The following is a 24,104-nucleotide window of genomic DNA, read 5'->3' on the forward strand; positions in this document are numbered from 1 at the left end:
TAGCTATATTCTTTGCTACAAGGCAGTAGCACACAGGTTGTAGCACATAGTTTAGTCTGCAGCAGATTCTGTAAACTGATAGCATAGTTAATAAGAAATGGTTTTATCCAGCCTTGTTCAATGGCTCTTGCCAAGACAGCATTCCTCAGGCCCTGAATCCCGCGTACAGAGAGGTAGCTACTATAACTTCATGTTTAATTTTAGGGAAAGTTTGGGCTTTGTATGTAAATCAAAAACAAATCTTATTCTACACACTATATGTGAGGAAGTCACTGTTGTGTGGATAATGTCCAGAAAGGAAGAGAGTGAAACCATGAAAATCTAGTAGATACTGTCTGTCTCCTGAATCAGAGTTTGTATGCAAGCATCTAGGGCATGTAGTAAGTGGATTTTATGATGGTTGTTATTACAATGCAGTACTTGTGATATAATTAATATATTGTGTTTTAAAACCAGGGTTAAGAACAAGTTTCCTGTATGAGTCACCATTACAGTATCTCCCAGGAGTAGTTTAGTGGTTGGGCAAAGGGCAGATGATCTGTCACACAGAGGGGGCCATATTCTCACCTGATGAAAATCATGATAGCTCTGTACTAGTCAATGAAGCTATGGCAGTCTGTGCAAACTGAGTGCCTGGCTCAGATCCTTAATTTGAGCTCCTGTGCATGAGTATAAATCAGCATTGTGTTAAAGCGTTGAGGTACACTGATGTGAAATCAAAATTTTACCAAGTTCCCCAGGTATTGCTGTCCACAGCCCTACATTTCTGCAAGAAAATATTTAATATGCAGAAAACATTTGCATGTGCACAAAAATTGTGTGTGTTTGTGGGGGGTGGCTGTGGTAGTGATAGAGCAGATAAGGAAAATTCAGTTTAGGTAAAGCTTGTTCTGCCTTTATTTAAGTACTTTTGCCTCCCTATTTTCTGTATTCATATATGCTGTATTTATGTAGGACAGAATTTTCATGTGGCAGCTTGATTTTTGGCAAAATGATGACATCCAATTGATAAACACTTTCATAAATCCTTTAATGGTATAATCATTGAGTGGTATAATTTACCCTGCAAAATCAATTCATTCCTCCCCTTCTATTCCCTTTCCATTTAGCAGACACATTAATTTATTTTTTTATAACTAATTCTAAACAATATATATCTGAAATTTTAGAGAGATAATACTGCTTGTTAGGAGTGAAATGATGAAGAACGGGTATTAACTGGCAGCTTTAACGAAGTCTCTAACCAAAGCAATGTCTCAATGGTTTGCATATAAATATAAAGCAACTGTAACTTGCTGAGAAATGCTCAAGAGAACCACAACTGTCAATAATTAGTGAAATAAGCATGAGTTTCTTCCCAAAAGTTGGCGCTTGTCTGCTATTTGAGTTCTCTCTTGCTCACATATCCTGTCAACAATCGCTGTAATCTGGGTCTCAATCTAAATATTGGGTGTAAATTGGCAGTTGCAAAGATGCCATTGGTTTTCTGGCAAAAACAATGTCATAGATATTTTAAATAATTAAAAAGTTTTCCATGACTAAATGTTTTCTTGGAGACATAACTCTCAACTGCTTCTGTACAGGATTTCAATGGGAGTCATTTTGCATAGCTGAAACATTTTTGAAGGCCTGTTGAAACTGTAGGTCAAATTCCATGGACTGTTTCTAGCAATACTTGGAGGTTTAGAGAATGACATAGACATTATCTGCACAAGGAAATTGTATGCTAAACTGTCAAAAATATCTAGTGATAGGGCATGCCATAGTTTTTTACGCCCAATTAGACACACCTTACATGTTTTTGGGTTATGGTCAGAAAATCTTGCCTCTTCCAAGTGCCTCCAATTAGATACTCCAACATAGCTCTCTGTGGGGAGTGCCTTTGGAAGGAATTCCCCCCCCCTAATATTCTCTGGTATGGTGACATGACCAAAACACTTCCTGTCCCATAGATAGACTTCATTTTGCTTATTACCTGAGGAAAAAAACCACATGCATGGGGTAGGATTATTAGGTGTGCCCAACATTTGATCTTAAGGTAGCACTTGCCATTGACGTAGATGGGAGCAGTGATATGCCAACACGGAGTACTAGGCCAACATCTTTCTTACAGTTCTTTCAGTAGCATTGGGCATTAAAGTGGACAAATAACATTTCATCAATTGACTGTTCAAATATCAGTCAAAAATTGTTATACCAAGGGAACCAAATAATACACAGAAAAAGTACAAATTTTCTGTTAAGGAATGTGTTAAAAACTATTTAAAATCACTTTTCTGTCAAGAAAACTATAAAAAAATGTAGGTTTTTTTGTAAAATTGCTATAATCTTTCATCAGTCAAAATATACAATAAATTGAGTGGTCAGTTGACAATATTTGACCAGTCAATTGGTTAGCTTGCCAACCCTACCTTTCAGTGAAGGCAGAAGAAGGTGATAAGAGAGGGAGAAGAAAATTAGACTTCTTTGGCGTATCCCATTTATTAGGTACATAAGGGTTCTAAGGCCCTTGGCAGACATTATATTTATCATGAAATTAACATGTTCATTGCATGAAAAAAATGCTGTATGCCACACATGCAAGAAATGTATTGTGCAATAACACCTTTAATGGAATTCTTCTTTGTGCCTTGTTTGTAGCCTGTTTTAATTTTGAAGTGTGTAGCCTGTTTTAATTTGAGCTATAGGTGGTGAGGAGCCTGAGATCAAGGAGCCGTTCCGCATCTCATGCTCCCCACATGCCAGCATGTTGTTCCAGACAGAAGACTGCTCCCTGCATATTCTCAAGCAGCATGTAGCTGTGTCCTGGACTTGGGGGCTGCCTCCTCTCCCATCTTACCAGTCAGGGGCACAGCTGGGACATAGCCACTCTTTGCCTGTTGAAAGGTGTGTCATGCAGCATGATATTAGGAAACTGGTTCCCTGATGCTGAGGTGTGTAGTGCACCTTTAAAAGTTCAGATGCCAGCAGTTGTGCAATTGGGTCCTGACAAGTTTTACCCCAGAGCCCAAAAATCTCACAGTCATGCAATTAAATTAACATTGGCCAGGGCCCTAGTGTGATCATGTTCTACCCTGCTCAAATTCCCGCATAGCTGGAGGATGGGTCATCTTCCTCTTTGTTACTTTTTTGTAACTCAGTCTTAAGGGTAAGATCCACTTCTGTTACAAAAGTAGATGCATTAATGGATATTAAAGGACATGAACAAGGTGGAATAAAATCACTCTTAGGTGCCTAAGTCCACATAGACACTTGATAGGTGGAGAAGAATCTGGACCCTGGGCTTCCTGGTTTTGGTGGTAATTGAGAGAGTACTGTGGTAGTGGACACTTACAAGAACCTGGTTAGATAGCAAAATTACATTTTGTAGAAGAACTTACCCATATTTTCCAGCATAGAACATGTCACCAAATAAGACAACTTGTTTTTGAAAGGGAGAATGAAGAAAAAAAAAATCCTTGAACATACCAGTATGTATGGTATTTTTACAAGAAAATGCAGGCAGCTGCAGTTGGATGGAAGGAAAAATCTGTGGCTGCTCTGTTAACCGTCTGGCTATAAGACAGGGCAGGTGCTGATGACTGAGCCAAACTAGCTGGCCCCTCTTCTGGACCACAGCTGAATGGGCAGCCAGCAGTACCTGCCAGATTAGCTGAAGGCTCTCCCAGCTCATGTGGAAGGCCTGGGCAATTCAGCTCCAGCAGGATTGGGCCCTCAGCTGACCTGGCAGGCCGTGTTAGCTGCTCACCTGGCTCAAAGAGTGATTGAGCAGTTTGGCTTCTGCAGAATCAGGCTCTTTGCTCCCTGCATTTCCTCACTTAAGACATCCAACGCAATTTTCAGTAGCTAAATTTTGGGAAAGGGGTATTGTGTGTCATATTTGAGTTAGCATGGTATGCATTGCATGGGCATTTAATTGGTGCCAGTGTGCTTTTTCTCTTCCTGCAGTCCCTGCCTTTGATTTCATGGTAGCATATTTGTTTATTTTAGCATTCTCATTTCTAAGCCTGACATTTCTGAGAACTTTACAAATCAAAGCAATACTGACAGATGCTTACATTGGCAGCTCTTCCTCTTTTGCTTTTGTGCTGGCTGTAGACTAAAATGAGTCTGGGTGGCTGTTGCATCTTTCATTCTCATTAAAATATGTGACTGAATGTAGTGAGTATGAAGTTATAACTAATTTTACTGTGGTACATAACAGTATTCAAGCAGTCTGGTTATTTTACATCCATCTGTAACCATCAGTTTTTTTTACCTGCATTAATGTACTTGGTAAGCGCTTCTAGAAGCTTCTTCACAAAGGGCTTTATATTGCAAACTGTTCACTTTCTATTTTTTTCTGTTGCCAGAACTTTAAAACAAAGATACTGTGTTTTACAGCCCTGCTTCACGCAGAAAATTCATCTAATTTTTGAGTGACTTAACATATGAATTTTGTGGGCTGCTGCTTTGGCAAAGAAGGTAGTTCCCAAGGCCAAACATGCATTGAGCATTACAAATATTTTTGTAATATACTTTTTAGGAAACAAATGTCTTGGGCTTCAAAGGACCTCGCAAAATGAGTGTGATCATACCAGGCATGAATATGGACCATGAAAGAGTTTCTATCAGGCCACGAAATGTAAGTCCCAGTGTCTGTCAATAATAATAGTTATTTGAAGGAATCCTCTGTGACTGGGTTTCTCACGGAGAGTACTAAACAGCAGTATGTATGTGTGATATGTACAGGAACATGAAACACTTCTCTCAAGATGGCAGAACAAAAATACAGAGAGCGTCATTGAACTGCACAACAAGACTCCAGTCTGGAATGATGACACCCAGTCTTATGTTTTAAATTTCCACGGTCGAGTCACACAGGCCTCAGTGAAAAACTTCCAAATTATTCATGATAATGATCGTAAGTATAGATCATCAAGTTGGAACCTTAGTTATATCACTTGTTTTGTCTGCAAACTGTCAGTGATCTTGTCCAGACCCTTATTACCTAAGTGAATCATGGAAGAGTCAGTAAGTCTTTATTTGTTTGTTTGTTTGTTTTTAATTGTGGGCTCTCGTTCACTGCTCCTCTGTCTTTTCTTCATCTATACTGGTGCAAAGTAGGGTAAAACACTCCTATGGAAATCTGATAGTTTCTTACAGATCTGTTAGTGCAGCATCTGAAGTGCAAAAGAAGCTTTAATATACCTTTCTACCCTCTAGATTGTAAACTGCTGTGGAAGCTAATTTGATCTCGCAGTAGCACTGTAGCAGCGCTGTGGGCTGCACTAAGGTATGCTAAGGACCTGTTGGAGTAGTATGGGGATGAGACTTTCATTCTTATACAGGCAAATTGCTAGCAGCCTACTATGTTGTTTCTCTTTACAGATCCCATTAGTTATCCATGTAAAATTGTAAAGGAAATCCCACTTGAGCCTCAGTGTTTCAGTCCTCACTCCAGCTGCCTTCATATGAGCTGAAGCCACTGCAGTCAATTCAACTACTTCCATGAGTTACTGCTGCATTATTTGCTCCAAAGCCACATTTTGCTTTAGTATTTGGGCTGCAGGATGGCATTGAGCACATATTTATTTAGGAGTGGCTGTAGCAAAAGTTAACGTTTTGTCAATTTTTATGACTTTTATTACAGCTGACTATATAGTCATGCAGTTTGGCCGTGTGGCTGAGGATGTATTCACCATGGACTACAACTATCCAATGTGTGCACTACAAGCATTTGCCATTGCTCTCTCCAGCTTTGACAGCAAACTGGCTTGTGAATAAACAAGAGTGGTAAAGTATTCACACAGCTGAAGCAGTATGCCACAAAGGGAAAACAGGATTCCAACTACTTGCTGGTGACATTTGGGGTTCATGCTAAACAGGCCAGAGAAAAGTACATTTTTGGAAGGACCATGGGATTGTTGTGGAGAAAAATTATGTGAATCTTTTAAAAATTCAGGACATTCAGGAAATATTGGGGTTTTTTCTGTTTATATATTTTTCTGGAAGTGGCATCAAGTTTCTGTAAATAGAAGTCCATTCTAACATTCTCAGTTATGTTACGGAGATGTGCCATGATGTACTACTATACCTTGGCTCATGTAGCACCATTAGAAGTGGTCTGTCATTTTCTAAATCCAGAAAGTTATCTTAAAAAAAGCAAAAAAAATCGTTTTTACATTTAAGAAGCATTTGGAGGCTGTAATCATACCTCAAGATTAATTTATTCCATTGAATACTTTGAGCTTCACATCACCCAACATAGAAGAAAGATCACCAAAAAAGATGCACTTTTTGAATTTGCAAGGATCTCATGTAGTACAAAGCCAAGGCTGAGAGTAGAAAACCTGTACTGGACTGAACTTGATTTGTTACTATTTATGTAAAGGGGCATGGTGAATTTTAATTACAGTAGGGGAAAAAAGGGAAGTAGAAAGCACAAAATAATGTTGCACAAGTCACTTGAATTTTAAGGAATCATTTCATGTTTTAACATCTTCATGCTTTTAATTTCTGTCTCAAATATAAATGTATTGGAATGACAGAAAATGAGTATAAGCCTGAATACCAGCAGAACACAACTTTAAACTCAATTTGGCATGTTGAAAACTATATTCTTGTATCACTGTAGCAGTTCAGATGCATATTTTGTGTCAAGTGATATACATAGTTGGATAAAGGTCTCTTCCCAGAGATTCATCATTTTAAACCAGTTGTTCATTTGGCAGAGGAAGCAAGTGCAGATATTATATTAAATCTGTTTGGCCTTTTGTGATTTTAACTTTTGCTGGTTGAGTTTTGTCAAACGTTCGGTGACAACCAATCTCCATATTTATTTCCCTTTGTAAGAATGCTTGAAACCTATTGAAACTGTATGTCACTTTATAATGTCAAAGTGCCAGCTACTGAGCGACATGCTTCTAGGCAGATATTGTGTACATTATGTACAAAATAGATACACGCAGGGTATTCAACTAGCTTAAAATAGCATTTTCTTCTGTTTCACCTTTTCTAATGGGTCTGGAATATATAAGCAGATTTTGTTCCAAAACATAAGCTCTGTGCACACGATTTTCTGGTATTTTAAACATTTCAAATTTCATCCAGGCAGAGACTTTAACTGTGAGCAATGCATAAACCCCCTTAAGAGTAATGGAGATTGAGTCTCTCCCGTCCTTTGTGCCATTCAAAAAACAGTACCCCAAACTGACACATAACTAATATGATTTATATACAGTTCATCAAAAGAACGTTAAAAATGTGAATAACATGTAAAAGGAACAGCCACATTTTATACTATGCTTATTACAATCCCTTTTCCTATCCTGTATAGGATCTCTACATTGCACAACCAAAGATTATGTAATGAGAAAATGTGATCAAATCTGCTTGTCTCACAGCCTGCAGTCCTTTTATAACTTCAAGAGACAGGCCGGGAAGACAGGTTGTGCCATTTGGACGGTATGATTTCAACTAATAAAAGAAATGTGTTTGATTCTGTGCATTTGCCTCCAGGTCTCCAAAAGTGGGGGGCAAAAAAATTTCAGCAGACAAATGTACTTGCTGTGGGATTATTATATCTTGATACTCAGCTTTGTTTGAAAGCCTCAGCTTTGTTTTTTGGGAGGTAGGGGAGGGAAAGCAATGAAAAAAAATATATCAGCAACCCTTTTTAAATGTCAGTGAAGTTAATGGAAAAAAGCCTCCTGGTTTTTACAGCTGTTTGCTTGATGGGTCCAACTATCGGATACTTTGTTTAAATGGCAGTTTTCCCTTTATCTTTGTTTTTTTGGCCAAACCCCCCATTTCTTATTATAGTGTAAAATACGAAACTATTCCCTAATTTAAGAGGAATGTACTGTCCATTCCCACAGTGGATGATAACGAGCCATTTCTTGCAGTTTTCATTATTCAGCACTTTGCTCATGTAAGACTACAGCAAGTGGGTGCCTTATTCTCTGCATTTGTCAGTGAGTTCTATACCACCTGCCTCTCTCTCAGCCGCTGTCCATTATGTGACTCTGAATTTTAACAAATAAACGGCTTTTATGTCTGACTATGTCTAATGTTTACTTACTAGTTCTAGTGATAACTAGAGTCTGTGTCCAGCCCATTGCAAAGGTAGATTTCACTTTTGTAGAACTTGGACTGACTTAGGCTTTGAAAACACTGGGCATGCCTACACATTCATTAATGTGCCGTAGTTACTGTGCATTAAGTTTAGTACTTGGTTAACCAAGTGCTAAATCAATACGCAGTAACTTGTGCTATTCCATAGTAGCACCAGTGCATGGGTTTTCGTGATGCTTACTGCACATTAGCCTAATACTACTGTGCAGTAGCGTATTTGCATGTTTTTTGCCCGCCACACTACTGCACAGTGTTATTAAACTATGCACAGTTAGTGTCTCGTGTAGACACGCCCATTGAATATTGGGAAATGTTGGAATTTAGGGCTTTAATCCTGTCCATCCTAGTGAGTTGTATAGTTTTAGGAAATGGCATTTAGCACTCTTTTACCTCTGTCTGCAAATCCAGGTAGAAGAACATCCTCTCGTACAGTAGCATAATTAGTCATGCCAGTTCTAGGAGCCTACTAAGAGGAGGTGAGCAAAGAGCTGCTGCAGCCAGCGCACCCCTGCTGGCGCTGCCACCCAGGATACAGATGCTGGCTGTTATGCCTATGCTGTTGTATTCCATGTTTTTAGCATACCAGGTTCGTTGAGTTACGCTGGAAAAAAAAACACATCACACTTAAAGACCCATATAGGAATAATACCAAACTTTGAAGGGCCAGAATTTTAAGGGAGACATTGTTTACCAGAAGAAGAATGCCTTCTATATCCAAGATTTTTATCATCCTGGGCACCTCAGCTAAGAAAGTAAAATTGCAAATATTAGGGGAAAAATGTTGAGACAACTACAGCCATAAGCACCACCACAGCCGTTGACTGAATACTAGAGTAGTATAGTATAATAGAGTGAGGGTTACGTGCTAAGACCTTTCTGCTCTGTATAAACATTTAAACTAGGATTGTCAAAGGAGCCCAGGGGAGTGACGTGCCAATATCTCATTGAAATGTGGTGTCACTTTTTTTGTAAGAATTTCCTCTGCTGTCCTTATACAAAGTCTTGGCTCTTCACTGTTGACAAGCGAAGCACTATATTTTGTTCATCCTCCTGACTGTCAGCTTCTGCCCTTGGGGTGAATGCATATTTGTATGGTTTTAGTCATGGCATATTTTTGTAGTTTGTGAAGTGTTTTGCAACATTTTCAGGGTGAAAGACTACTCTATATGAAGATATTATGGCTCAACCTTTTCTCCCCAAATCTTGTCATCTCATTAAGTAGGCAGAATCTTTTGAAGCAAAGCTCAATCTGGGGACTTCACAGGCTTTGAGATACTAAGTCATGCGATGCACAATTAAAATACATTTTTACATGAGTAAATATTTTCAAAAAATCTTCCTCCCAAAATATCCTGTAGCACAGGTCTCTGCATTAGAATTGCTAATGCAAGAATGCTATTACTAGCAGCCTCTGGAATACCATCCTATCAACTTTTAACAAAGACTAAACCTTGTCTTTTCAGTACAAAAATAAAAACTATATCAAGTCATATACTTCCTCTACTTGCTCCAGTGACTATTTGGTTGGAGGTTGATTTTATGTTGTTTTAAATTTTAAATATCGATGACTTTGTCTTCTGCTGTGGACTTTGGCAGGGATATATATATAGAGAGAGAGATACACAAAGTGAAAAGCTAAATTAAAAGGTCACATTAAAGTGTAAAATATTTGTCTACAAGCAGTACAGGGAAGAGAGATGCATACATACACACGCACACACACGTGTGTGCATGTGCATATCCCTTTCCTGTTACAGTCCTATTGTGGATCCAAATTACAATGCCAAGTTTTCTCTGTATAATACTGAACCAAAGCCCTGGATCCCATCCTCCTAGCCCATTACTAGCTTTTGATGGGTGAATTGGCGGAGAGCTTCAACCAGCATAGACATTGGGGGTAAGATTTAGGGAAGCATTTGGTGTTGACTCAATTCTGCTCTTGGTAAGAATCTTACCCTGTACATTCACTGCAAACTGAGGAGTTTGTAAGAAGTTTAACTATTTGGCACAGAAAAGTTTGCTTAAATATTTCCACTATGTTCTCCTCCATCTAAACATTTTTTTTGTGATGTTTGTTTGTTAGCCGTTATTTGTTTTATCGAAGAGTCCAGGTTCCCCAATGAGGATGGGACTCCACTGAACTAGAGATATACATAGGCATAGAAAGAGACAATCCCTGTCCTGAAGAAGTAACAATCTAGATTAATATCAATGCATTTAGTTTCTGATTTAGTTTATGTTAACAGGATGGAGTAGTCTTGCTTCCTGATCCTGGGAAGTATTGATGGGCACAAGTAGTACCAATGACATTTGAGGTTATCAGAAAGAGGGTTTGAATTTGCTGCATCCAGACAAGCACAGAGATTTGGTTCCCCAGGGACAACTAGCAGTGGTAGAAGGTGTGCCACTTTGGCAGACGGCAAGTTGCTGCGGGTGGGGTATGCTGACCCCAGCAGTCTTACCTTAGGTCCTGGGGGCCGGGGAAGCTTCAGCCACAGTGCTTCTGCAGCTAGGAGTTTGGCTGGCAGCCAGAGTGTGGCTTCAGCCAGGCAGGCTCTGGTTTTGGGCAGCATACACTGCCTTCACATGTACCGCCCCTTTTTTTCCACGCAGCTTATTTTGACCCTGGAGATCCCAGGGTCCTGCGTGGAAAAAAAGTGGCGGTACGTGTGAAGGCAGTGCACGCTGCCCAAAACCAGAGCCTGCCTGGCTGGAGCCACAACCCCCCCCCCGCGCTGCAAGGTAGTAGCATGGGAAACACCTGAATGTGCAGTGTGTGGCACCACAGATGGGTCTGCACCACCACATACCATGTGGGCACACTAGTTTGGATGCAACCAGTGGAACTCTACAAAGGCGTCCGCCTCTGCTATCCCTTTGTACTGCCAAGGCCTGAAATCTATATGGGTTTCTGTCTTGCTAAGAAAATACTTTGGATATTTTTAAATGGAAGTGAGTACCTTCCAGTAAAATATACCTCTTCTGACTATTTTGGATACCACACTTAGGAGAACAGAATGCACTGGATACTAATAGAAGGGGCTGATTCTCAACTTCTCATCAAGTATCCATGTAGGACACCTTTCTAGTTTTTAGGGGGAAAAAATTGTTCACCATTCTCCTATACATCTCATTTTGGCCTTCACTTGAACTGCAAATTCTGAGTATGTGTGAGACACGGCGTGAATTTACCTCTAGCAAATCAGCATTAGTCAGCACAACCCTCTCCCATGCACTACTTAGGGAAGGTGCATTTTATCTATTTGCTTCTGCATGTATGAAAGCCCATTTTAGATTTCCTAAACTGTAGACACTTAAAAGAAACTTCTTTGTTGTCTTACTGACTGTCTTCATATCTTAGATAGCTGATAAACAGGAAGAAAAGAAAAGGTTTGCAAAATTACACATTTCACCAGAATTTCAAAATATTTTACTGTTTCCTATAAACTAAAGCTCAGTAGCTGATACTCAAAAATGCTCATATTTATTTGCATACTGTGCACCACAAAATAAAGTAGGCATTTTCCCTTGGGAAGGTAGAATGAAGAAAAAATTTTTTTTTCTTTTAATCAAATACTCAGAATCAGTTTCCTCGTGTAAGATATACACCCCAATTTTTGTTCGCTAATTTTTGGAGAAAAAGTGTCTGGTATGTAAATAATTAACGTACATATACATTGAAGGAACATGCATTAAAAAGTATTTCAGTTATTGTGTTCTATTTAACTATGTAGAGGACCTAAATACTTTTTTTTTAGATAAGTACATCTTTGGTGAGCCTACATCCAGGTCCCTGTTCATTAAATTATTTTATGTCAGTGTTGTAATTCAGAGGAATTTGATTAAATGTTGAGGAAAACTTTCTTCCTACTTTAGAATCTGGTTTACCAGTAACAAATGGAAAGGTGAGTTTATGTAAAACTACAGGTTTTGTTGTATATGTTAAGTGCTTGTGCCACTTGGAAAATGAATCCATAGGTCAAAATTCCTATGTAAAATGGCTCCATAGAGTGACCTACTGGTTAAGGCACAGGACTGGGACTATATTTTAGTCTCACTGTTACTCACTTTGTGATTTTGGAAAGATCTCTTAACTTCTTTGTACCTCAGTTTTACCACGTGTCAAACAGAGAAGATAGTTAATTGGACCTTCTGTCCAGTTCTGTTGTGAGGTTTGAGTGTCCTGTTACCCTCAGCCAAAAGATGTTATTGGTGTGTGAAGTATTATATTTCAGTTTATATTAGCAGAAACTTTAGAGAAATATAAATTACTATCTGACCTGGGCAGCTAAGGAATACCGAGTAGGTGATTCAGTCCTGGGTTTGAAGTTGAAATCAGTGGGAATTTGCCTCTAGTGGGATTGAAATTTCACACTCTGTGTAATGCAGCACTTAGTTGGAGCACTTGGACAAACAATTTGATGGATTTCCTTTTTCAAATTGAAGTATCATTGATTTTTTTAGTAAATCTATGGCTTTTTTAAAGGACACATTCGTAGATGTATTGCAGAGTCTAGATAAATTGTGGAGTTACCTATTTGTCCTTTTTTCCTGTGACAAATCAAATACTGGTGGTGCTTTGAAACTATCTTTTGTACAGTTTTATATAAGAATCAGCTACTGTTACTGCAGATGGTGGCTCTGTTGTGCATGTCAGCTATAAAAAGAATTGGTTTCTTATGCACTATGATGGATTAATCACCTGCGTGGGATGTTTACAACACACCTCACTTTTGACATATAGACGTGTAAATGTTGAATGTACATTTTAGTTGGATCATCATTTAGGAATGTTGCAGGTAACAGTGAATTGTATAATGAACTTTGTCAGGAAAAATACAAATGAAGACTTTAAATAGAGTGTATTTCTTAGAGTTAAAAAATCCAGCTGGTCATTATCTGTAGTTGTGCATATGAAGAAGGCATAAGGAAATTCTCTGCTGCATAGTTTTTCCTAGGAGCTTGTTTTGAGTTATAGGTTTCACTTAAGTCAAACAGATTGGTTATTTAAGCTGCAGGGACTTGCCTCTGAAGACAGTTGCAGGATCAGGACAAAAACATAAATGTACTAATGGGACTAAGGTTCCTAACTTCCCCAGGCACTTTAAACACTCCATTCTGAATCACTCACCCATCACCATTAACTACTGGCAAACACATAACTGTATGAACTACTCAGCTCCATTTGATTTCTCAGACAATGTTGCCCTGTCCTCAACACCAGTACTGTAAGATTATCATACATTTGACCATGAGCTATGGAAAAATTCTGAGTTATTGCACGTGACCAGTCACTTTTATAATGCAATATTTAAACACATTCGTGAGAAACAGGGGTAGCTTCTCCACCCTACAACAAGACTTTTTCACCCCAGTATGCATTAAGCAGAAGACATCTTAAGGCCTGACACCTTTTTCCCAAGAAAGAAAAAAATGCTTCTCACACTGGAAAAAATGAAATCCTATTACGAAAAGAGTTGATCCTCAACCGACTGCATATAAATGGTAGTTTAATTTAAAATATACCCAGAAGTAGTGTAGGCCTAAATGTATCTCTGATTTCTGAGCAGCTCTAGATATTTCATCTTGGGCCTTTTGAAAGAGTTGTTTTCTCCATAGGTAGTAGTCAGTAGCTACCTTACACTTATAAGTGGATGAACATCTTGCTGGGGTCGTTTGACCCCAGTATCATTTCCTGCCATGGCAGGGGGTCGGACTAGATGATCTGCTCAGGTCCCTTCTGACCCTAGAAACTATGAAACTATGAAAGTGGGGTTCAGTGATAAACATCTAGACTTTATCTCCCTAAAGGCTCATGGTACTGTTCTGATGCACTTCTAAGTGTGGTTCTGAATGTCAGTGGGCATGGCCACACGTTCATTAATGTGCTGTAATTACAACACATTAAATTTAGCACCTGTAATGACAGGTACTAGCTTAATGCGCTGTAATTGATGCTTCTGCACATTAACACAAACAAGCAGTCTTTTTGTGATGTTAATGTGCAGTAGACTAAATCTACCATGCATTAGTACAGGTTTTGCCTGCTAATCTAATTCACAGTACAATAGGTCTAGTACACTCAAAGTGTCTCATGTAGATGCACCCAGTATTTCCAGTGCTGGCTGCAAATGGGTTTGTAGTAGAACTTGTCAGAAAAGTGCAAAATCTTGATGTAAAACACATCTGTATTTTCCACTAGGTTAGAGTTCTCTTCACCTCCTCTCCCCCCATTTTCAACAAGTTCTATTTGGAATTCTTCATGGTCAGATTTATAACAGGTGAGAAGTGACAAAACATAGGCTATTCTCTCATTGGGCACCTATATATAAACAGCAAGGCTGCTCTAACACGCTGTAACTACAGTGCATCAGACCAAACTGATTAATCGGGTCTGCTGGAATGTGGTAATTACCGCGCTCCAGTAGACTCCAGCATCTCATGTATCAGCATTCCCGTACTGAAAAATGGCAGTGGGAGTGCTTTAACTAAATTCACTTGCCAACATAATTTTTTAGCATGGGGATGCTGATACATGAGACATTCCAGGTGTTTTAATTAAAGAGGCTTTCAGAGCTGCTCTAATTAAAGCCCCTTCCCCCCATCCCAGAGCATGTGTATTAGCTCCCATTGTCAACAGTAAGTCTGTGATATCAACAAGTTAAATGACTTTCATACTTAAGTAGCAAACAGAAGCTGACATATCAACCCTACTAGCAAATGGAAGTCATTTGCAGAGCTGGAACTAGGGGTGCTGACAGACGTGCAGGTCCCCCTCTAACTCATGGCACTTTGAGCACCATGAGTAGAGCAACCCCTCAACTTCACCTGTTGGGCTGGGTGGGGGGGGAGAAAATTGTGCCTGTCTGCCTGTCTCACAATCAGGCTGAGCTGATGTAGCCCCACCCTCCCCTTCCAGCTCCAGTGCTGTCTGCAGGAAGGAATGGGGGAGAGGGGAAGGGGAGTAAGCTGTGGGCTGGGGCTTGCCAGGCCTGAACTGAAGGAGGGGGAGAAGGGAGGGGCCACGAGGCAAGGGGACTCCAAGCCATCTGCCCCCCTCCAGCTCAGGCTGGGCAAACCCCAGCCCACAGCTCCCCCTCTTCCCTCCCCACTCCCTTCTTGCAGACAGTACTGGGCCCAGTCGTGTGACAGATTGACCCTAGGGAACAGAAGTTCCCTAAGGTGTCCAAAGTGGAGTGTCTTCATCTGAACCTCATTGAAGGTTAATTTTTCATGCAATTTGCTGCTTTTAAAGTGCTCTGTGCATATGTCACAGCACAGCTGTAGAGCACTTTCAGAGTTCTCAGTCCCTAGATCTGTGTTTTAACTGATAGACCATACATAATTGATTTGTGAATTGGTATACCCAGTGTTGAGCTTCCATGGTTAACAGTAAACTAATTCACTTTAACATTGAATGAGAGCAAATTTTAGCTGCTGAAGTCCTGAGATTTCTAATAATAGAAAAATAGATTGAAAATCCAGCATCACGTGATTAAACCCTTTTGGAAAATGTTTCTGTCCCAGCAGCAGCTTTTATTGGGGTGCTTTCCATAAATAAAATGAAGAGGGGAATGTATGTGAAATGATTTACATCGGGGAGTGGAGGGCAGATAGTGCGATGGACAAGCCCTGTTTGTGGCACTCAGCAGATCAGAGAGGGGACAGGCTGCACAGTGGCAAATAGAGCAGGGCGCAGAAAGTAGAGCAGCAGATTGGGCAGGAAGTACAGGCCAGGAGGAAGAAAGTAGAGATGCAGCTTGGTCAGGGAGCAGCAGATTTCCCAGAGAAACGGGAGCAGTTATAAATGTATGAGAAGAATGAGAAAATAATAATGCAGTTTACCAAACAGAATTTCTCCAGCTCATTCGCTATTGTGGAAAGTCTTCTACCTTGGCCCAGATCTTTTTTATCTGGTGCTTTATTATTGCCATAGAACAGGGGTTGTCAACCAGAGGTACACGTACTCCTGGGCGTACTTGGAAAGGGGCTAGGGGGTACGTGCAGGTGGGCAGGGATGGAGCACTGCCCCATGCCACCACTGCCCAGGAGCAGGGCTGGAGGGGGGCGAGGGCAGTGGTGCCCCTGGCCAGCTAGACGCGTGGGGTGGGGGGGAGGTCACAGGCAGCAGCCCCCCTTCTCTGTGTCCAGCCACCACTACCCCTCCTCCCCCCTGCTCAGTGTCTGGACACCACTATGCCTGCTCCGCCAGAAGTGTACCCAGAAGGGGTGCATTCCTTAAAAAAGGTTGAAAACCCCTGCCATAGAGGACACATTAGGGTTGCTTTTATGCAAATACCAGCGACATGAAAAGCTGCTTAGCAAATAAATCTGGCCAACCAAGTTTTGCTTAGTAAGAAAGACTGGAAATTATATTTAGTTTTATAACCCTTCCCTTTCTTTCCAGGATTTAATGTTGCAAGTATTAGCATGTGATATACTAGAGGGAAGGATTTTTGTGGGTGATATCTTTTATTGAATGAATTGTACAGTTGGGACAGACTTTGATAAGCTTTGGAATGCAGTGAATTTGCCTTCATGTGATTTACTAAAAGTCTTAACTTCTAGCTTAGTTTCAAATAGAGTCATGACATGAAGGCTGCTGTTTTGAAGATTTATCTCTGTCTTATGGAAGATCTAATTCCATGATGCAGATTCTCACCTTTTATGAAATGTCATAATACCATTGAATTCTAGGATATTATGACGGTTTACATCCACTGAGGGTCTGCCCCTCTAGCTAAGCCCATTAATACATGAAGCCAGTTTTCAACACCATAGATCACAATGCTTAGAGCAGACCGTGAGGAAGAACTTCTAATCAATCATTCTTCAGCTCACCTCTTACACACACGTGCCAGTCTTTTACTTATACATGCTGCTCTGATCTGCCAGCTTTGGTTTTGGAAACACTGCTTTTTATTCTTTAAGTCCCTCTTGCTGCAAACTGCCATGGAGTGTCTACAAAGGGCATGTCAAAACCTCAAGATGGATCAAGTAAAGCTGTGGAGCCAATGCATGTAAGATAATGGGAAGTATATCCCTTTATACAGATGCTTCTCATTCAGAAGTAAAGCATCCTGTTGCTTAGTCCTCCTTTATTAGCCTGATTGTGGAATTTGAGGTAGGTGATGAACTGTAAAGTCCTGGGTATTGTCTGAACAAGAGACTTGAGAAGCACTGTAAAATGGATTTGCTTTTCTTTATACTCAGTGAGGCAATGAAGATCTTCTAAGCCATTCATCTTGGTGTCTTGTGTTGTCCAGACTTCACAACAAGCCACTGGAGAGCCTCACAACTGGGGAATTCATTTTTAGGGGTTAGACAGAGGTAGGAAAAGCACAGAGTGAGGTGTCAACAGTGGTGGAATAGTCAGACTTTTAAATGACACCATCTTATCAGATGGTTTTCATTGGAAGGATGAACATTTCCTTTTCTTTCTTTTTCTTTTTTTTTTTTTGCCTCATGGATTTCAATGTTGGGAAAGGCCTTGATCCCATTTGTGGTGTAGCTTGCCATATAGGAAAAATATACAGGATATCACACCTGAAGGATATCTGTCACTGAAACATGCAGGTAACCTATCCTGAGTTCTCATTCTGCTATACAGTGGGCATGTTTGTTTCTATAGGTTTGCTTCCTGACCTGGGTAGAATAGTTCACTGTGTGCATCTGTGAGGCTGGAAATCATTGCTGAAAAGATGTGCTTGGAGTCTATAAAAACTGAATATTGCAACACCAAAGCCATCAAATACATATATTCAAGTGCTAAAGGAGTAGCACTTCAGGAGAGCCACTGTCTCAACTTACTATTCTTTAAATATTCTGGCATTTTCATCAGAATTCTGTCCTTATGTGCGCCTCACCACTGCATATCAGAACTTATAAGAACTGTAACTGCAGCTTTTCCATGTGGATTTCATTGTTCTTTCAAAAGCTCTTTATAATTTAATTGGTTTCAGCCACATAGCCATCTTTTCTGAGCAGTAGGTACACTGAACCAGGGGAGCATAGTTGCAGAGAACCTAGGAAATGAGCATTTACAAACACCCTGCAATTTCAGTTTGTGCAGGGATTAATGTGAAGGTCATAGACAATGAATAATTGACAGCCAGGGTAAGTTGATTTTTGTGTTGGGAGCTTGGCACACCATTTATTGGAAGCTTTTTCTAACAATAAAAGGCATCACATCTACTGGAGGGTACTAATGAGAAGCAGTGGAGTTTGATATTGCTTGATGTCATATAGTAAGTGCTGCTGGAATGATGTTGTGTAATGTGGATGAGGAAGCTGGTGAGGAATACCTCTCCTTGGACACATTTTTTTCTTTACCCTTTTAGTGAAGAAATAGGTTTTGGATCATGTTCAAATTTCACGTTTGTTTTTTTCTCCCTTGTGGATCATCAGAGTATAGAAGAGTTTCACCACTGACTTCAGTGGACTCTAGGCTTATCACCCTGTACTTGTTGCCACCAAAAGGATGTGCTCATGGGGGGAGGCGGGGAGCTTATTCTTGTAAACTGGGCTTCCTTGGACTTACAGGAATTGGGGACTGCTTCCACAAGTACTCTTCAGAATGAATCTGGACATAGGCCAAATTATGCATTTGTGTACATTCCATGAAACCTCACTGAGCCACAGGATCTAAGCAAAATTAAATCAGTGCAATATTTGGCTTGCTCTGTTAAATGTGCCTTAAAATCATGAAACATTATTATTGCAACCAAATATGGTGTGCAATAAAAATATACTGTAGGTAGTTGTGTATATTTAATGTACCTACGTCTCACAGAACAGGAGTAAAGAATTAAACCTATACAGCAATTGCTGAAGCATCTAGGTAAGTTTCTTTAATGGCTAAGAACAATATGCAATGTGTAACAAGCCATCTGACATAGCATATTCCAAAACAGGAGACAAAGACATTTTGGACTTTATATTTTTAAATCTCTACATAAAATATAAGCAAGGGGATTCTTTTTAAAAAGTTATGAAATCTCAGTTGCATGAACATAAGGTCACATGTGGTGTACTATGATGGGCATGTCTACATGAGACATTTACTCCACAGTAGATTAATTAGCTCTGCAGTAAATATCTTGGTGTCTACTTGTGCTCCCCATTAGGCTGGAGTAAACTAATTTACTCCACCAGCAGGGCAGTTCTTGTAAATGCAAGTACTATCCTGCTGCAGAGTAAAAAACTCTGCAGCAGTGCATGTGTAGATGCTGCCTTGGCTGATTGGGACATGAGGGTGCTTCAGTGGGAGGGCTGGCTCTTGGCTAGCCCCACACTGAAGCATCCTTGTGCCCCAGACAACCCCCCTGCAGCACGTTGAGCCAGGAAGAGCAGCCTGGGCTGGCAGACTGAGCCTCAGGGCCCCCTGCCAGCCAGGGTTGCTCCGACCCAGACTGGCATGCTGCAATCACAGGTGCACATGCAGACGTGCTCCTGGGAGCAATAAACACTGAAGCAATCAGCTTCAGAGTTTATTGCTGCTCCTTAATATGCATATGTAGTCTTTGTAAAGGAAAGATGCAGATATGCCTTACCTGGCCCAGGTTTTAAATGTTACAGTGAAATGGCTTAAACTTACTATTTTCCAACATTTCTCAATATTCTAGGTATAAAGTGCACAAGGAGTTTCCAGACGTGATACTTACAGTCTAATCATACTACTCGCCTGCTGTTCATTCTGAAAGGGTAAAGGGTGTTGGTAACTTGTCTGAGAGGTTAATTGTTGCAAAATATCCCTAGAGACTTTGTTGACTGGAAGAATACTTTTCTATCTAATAATTTTGTACTTTCTGTACAAATAGCATCTAAAGTGACTATGTCTGAAATACCATATTTACTCAAAAAAAAGACAAAGTTTTTTCTTCTCATAAGGGGGTGGGGGAGCTCTCACATTCAAACACGAGGAAACCTTGTTAAATACATTGGCTATCATTGAACTGCTTCCAAGAGCAGCATGTGGTCAGTAATAGAAACCAGCTATGAAGTTGATTAAATGCAGCCAACACTGAGCATGACTATAAAATACATGGCCCATATTGGGCAGACTTGCTAATTTTTTTCTGCAAAAATATTAATTTCTAGATAGATACATATAACTGTCTTGTGACAACCTGTCTAACAACCAGTCTTGTGACTGCTATGGTTCACTTGACAGTCCAAAACACACTTTTACAGGTATATCATTCTTAGACCCATTACAAACATGCTGGGGGTTTGTTTGCAAATATCTATAAAACTCCACCTCCAATACTTTGCCAAGTGGCCCTTGTGGTTCACTTGGCAGCTCAAAGCACAGTAAAAACCTATTGCACAGTTCACACCGCGTGCCCACACACCCATTTCCATACCTGTACCCCCACCCACTGCTCTCCTTACAATCACTTTTTTTTTTTTTTTTTCTGTTTTTTTGCACCGGTCCTGGAAGCACTGCAATACCAGATCAATGCATGGAGTGGATGGAGCACACTCCGGTTCCACCACCCAATACCAAAAAGAATCTGCTCAATATAGACTTCCTATGGAGGACATATCAGAGACAATTACCCTGGGGAGCTCGCCTTGTGGTCACGCTGCTTCCCCTGCCAGGTGTTTTTTTTGCACTGGTTCTGGAAGCACTGCAATACCAGGTCAATGCATGGAGTGGATGGAGCACGCTCCGGTTCCACCACCCAATACCAAAAACAATCTGTTCAATATAGACCTCCTATGGAGGACATATCAGAGACAATTACCCTGGGGAAGCTCGCCTACTGGTTACGCTGCTTCCTCTGCCAGGTGATGGGAACTTACCACAAGAATAGATTAATAGAACCCATATGAATAAGATATATGAGAAGTCCCCCTTAGCAGTGACTCTTTCAAGTCGTGGTAAGCCACTACATTGCATGCATTTTGACTTCCTCTTCACTCCCACAGATGAGTTGTGCCTTTCTCTCCCATTCCCAATGATTCCTGTTTCTTCACTAGCCTTCGCAAATTTCACCAAACAGGGCCCCAACCAGTTCACCCAGAATCCCTCTGTCTCTTTCTCTCTCAGCCTATGACATATGAGTAGTATGGCCCCACCCTCCAGAAGGTGAAGCCAGACCAAGTTGCCCTGCACCTCATCTGCATATAAATTTTTGGAGCATCCCAGGACTCGTGACAAGAACATCCAGTTGCAGTCATGAGTGGGGGGCTAATTAGCACATAGATCTGGAGTACACACACATACTGAGCACTGCTAAGCTGTGAGATCACCATCACTTGAAATCTTTGATTATAGCCAATGAGCTATATGGTAAATTACAAGCCTTTTGGCTTTGCATAGTTTGTATTTTATGCAAGTAGGTGCCAAAGTACTGCTCAAAAGTGTGTTTACGGAATTCCTGGGCTAAAGCTTGCAGCAGTTTCAAAAAAAGGTATCATGCATCACTTCTGAATGAACTGAAGTCTAAAGCCGTGTGTAGACAAAACAAGAGGTATGTGTGCATGACACTTTAAAGCAGGCTAAATGCTTTTGCACTGCTTTAATGGTGTTGGTGTTTGCACACCACAGTGGCATATTACGCATTAATTCCAGCTGCTGTAGAAAATTTGGTGTTGTAATGTGCCTTAAATGACTTGAGGCGCAGCCCTAGTTTGCTTAGTTTGCTGCCCTACAGCCATGGAGTGAAGCACTGGGCTCTGTGCAGCTCCACGGCTCTGCAGGAAGTCCTGCAGGCAGCCTGGCAGCAGCCCAGGAAAGCAGGCTGCACCCAAGAAAAGCAGCAAGCCTGATCTCCACCCCCTCCTTGCTCCCCCCAGAGCCTGCCTCCCTGCCTGAGCTGTGCTGGGGCCTGGTGCTTCCCTCCACGGCTGTGGTGTCCCCCAGGACAGCCTGAGCCGGGTGCCTGCGGGTGGGCACTGCCTAGGGGGCGGCCGATGCTGCCACAGAGGGAAGCACAAGCCCCGCCTAAAGCCCAGGGACCGCTCTGCCTGTCGGCAGCTCGCCCTCCCCTCCCTGCTGGAGAGGCAGGTAAGTCAGTGGGGTGTATGCATGATATGGGGGTTTAATCAGCCCTAAATTGAAGCAGTGTTTTTTAAAACCCACTGCTTCAATTTAGGGGCCCCATTTTATCTACACACACCCTCAGGGTACCATATGCAAATTGCTACAACTATGTTTAAGTCCAAGGTCATTTTTTCCAAAAATGTTCCTCACTTCCATGTGCCCAGGGAAAGCAGACAATAAGGAGAAGGGAGAAGGGGCTGCAGGGGGAAGCAGAGGGGCTGACCCCACAGATTTATTTTCCCTGATGTAGCAGTGGCAACAAATTCAAGGCAAACCCCCAAATAACTAGATTTTATACCTGGAAAATGATAACAAATTTATCAATTTTCTATGTATAACATCTAATTATTGGGTGTCATCTTATATTTGAGTAAATATGGTAGCACATTTGTTCTAGTTTTTCCCAGTTTGTACACTTGTGCATCTAATATTAACAATTATATAGTTAGCTTTGCCGTTACCCTTAAATATTCAATCAGTCATCGATCAATCCTGAAACTGGCTTTGGAGTAAGGCTCCTGACAAGTGCAGTGGTATATCTTTTGTCTATTGTAGGACTGGGCCTTCATTTCTCCCTTGTTGAACAGTTTCTTATACACCTGAATAAGACAACGGGGGGGGGAAACATAATTGTATGTGGGTATCTTTTTCTCTTTTTTTAACCTGGTACCTGCTTTTTAAAGTTGTATCTCAAAAAAGGGTGTTTTTTTTTGGGGGGGGGGCAGTTGTTTGTTTGTTTCCCTTTTTTGTTTTCCAAAACTTCAGGTTGATGTTGACCCTTTAAAGTAATACTTCCAAGCCCTATCGTTATCCAACTAATGAATCTCAACAAGCTGGTGTACAACATTGGGTGTTAACGAAGCTCTTTAGGATATGCTGGGACTAGTTGACTCTTAAGAAGAATACATCTTTGTTTCTGATTTCTTTTTACATCAAATTCTAGAAGATAGAAGCTGTAGGAGCTACATGTGTGTTTTTGTTCCCAGAAAGTCGACATGAAAGTTTACTAAACATGCTTTCTCCCACAGTAAACATTTTCTAATTCATCACTGTGCCTTTCTTAAAATAAACCAATGATTTACAGGAGAATTTGACTACAGTACTGTCTAGATTTCCTTTAAATTATATGGGGGTCAAAAAGGGGAAATTATCAGAATGGGATAAATTGTCTTAATCTTGAGAACAAATATTAACCATTCATACTTTTTTCATAATGCCTACAATGTGTTATGTCTGTTTGCACAAGACTGTCTTGTCCTGTTTTGAGTAGTCAGGCATCTTATTTTTGTTCAAAACGATATGGAGTTTTAGATAAATCAGCAAAAATATGCTTTTATGAAGTACATTTTTAAAGAAACTCTTTAGTATTCTGGAGCAAATGTATTTATTTATCAGTATGTGTAATAACTAATTTGGTATTTTCAGATAATTACATTGTGTATGTTGTAGAGATTATGGTGTTTGTTGATACAGAACATCTGTGCAGAAAAATTAAACTTGAATTGTTTCAAACAAGCATGTCTGTTTTTACTTTCCAAGGGGGATAAGGTCTTATGAAATGACCTCTATGGTTGCATCTAGTGTGGTACAACACAAAGGTGTCGTGTGGCGCAAACTCAGTATTTAAGTCAGGGGGTCAAAGATGCAGTCCATGGACCAGATCTAGTTGCAGAGCCATGTCATCTGGCCCACTAGGTTCCTAGAGGGGCTGGGAATTCAGTGAGGGGCAAGTAAGGGTGGGGCCTAGGGCGACCGCCTTTTCCAAACTGTAAGACCCACTGGAGGTGGGTCCACATCCATCCCATGTGGACCCCCACAGTAAAGATTTGGTCAGGAGTGGGGAGGAAGAAGGGAGCCTAATCAGTTTGACATACCTGATATAAGTGATAGAATTCTCTTGTTTAAAGCAAATATAACCACCAAGACCTAACCATGAATT

At 40.6% G+C, this 24,104-nt stretch overlaps 1 protein-coding gene and 1 pseudogene across 4 annotated transcripts in view; one reads left to right on the forward strand and one right to left on the reverse strand.

Annotated features, from left to right (window-relative positions):
- TUB (TUB bipartite transcription factor) overlaps window positions 1-8,041 on the forward strand; it is a 115,550-nt gene extending 107,509 nt beyond the window's left edge. For all 4 annotated transcript variants that reach the window (XM_090032632.1, XM_090032633.1, XM_090032634.1 and 1 more), the window contains 3 exons: window positions 4,526-4,624; window positions 4,732-4,903; window positions 5,633-8,041. In XM_090032632.1, coding sequence (XP_089888758.1) covers window positions 4,526-4,624; window positions 4,732-4,903; window positions 5,633-5,766 — 405 coding nt within the window. In that variant the 3' untranslated portion in view covers window positions 5,767-8,041. The remainder of the gene's footprint in view (window positions 1-4,525; window positions 4,625-4,731; window positions 4,904-5,632) is intronic.
- Window positions 8,042-20,722: 12,681 nt separating this feature from the next.
- On the reverse strand, window positions 20,723-20,961 carry LOC149871498 (U2 spliceosomal RNA; annotated as a pseudogene).
- Window positions 20,962-24,104: the final 3,143 nt, after the last annotated feature.

This window comes from Crocodylus siamensis, chromosome 2 (assembly GCF_052110815.1).
Source record: "Crocodylus siamensis isolate JL-2025a chromosome 2, ASM5211081v1, whole genome shotgun sequence".
NCBI classification, from domain to species: domain Eukaryota; kingdom Metazoa; phylum Chordata; order Crocodylia; family Crocodylidae; genus Crocodylus; species Crocodylus siamensis.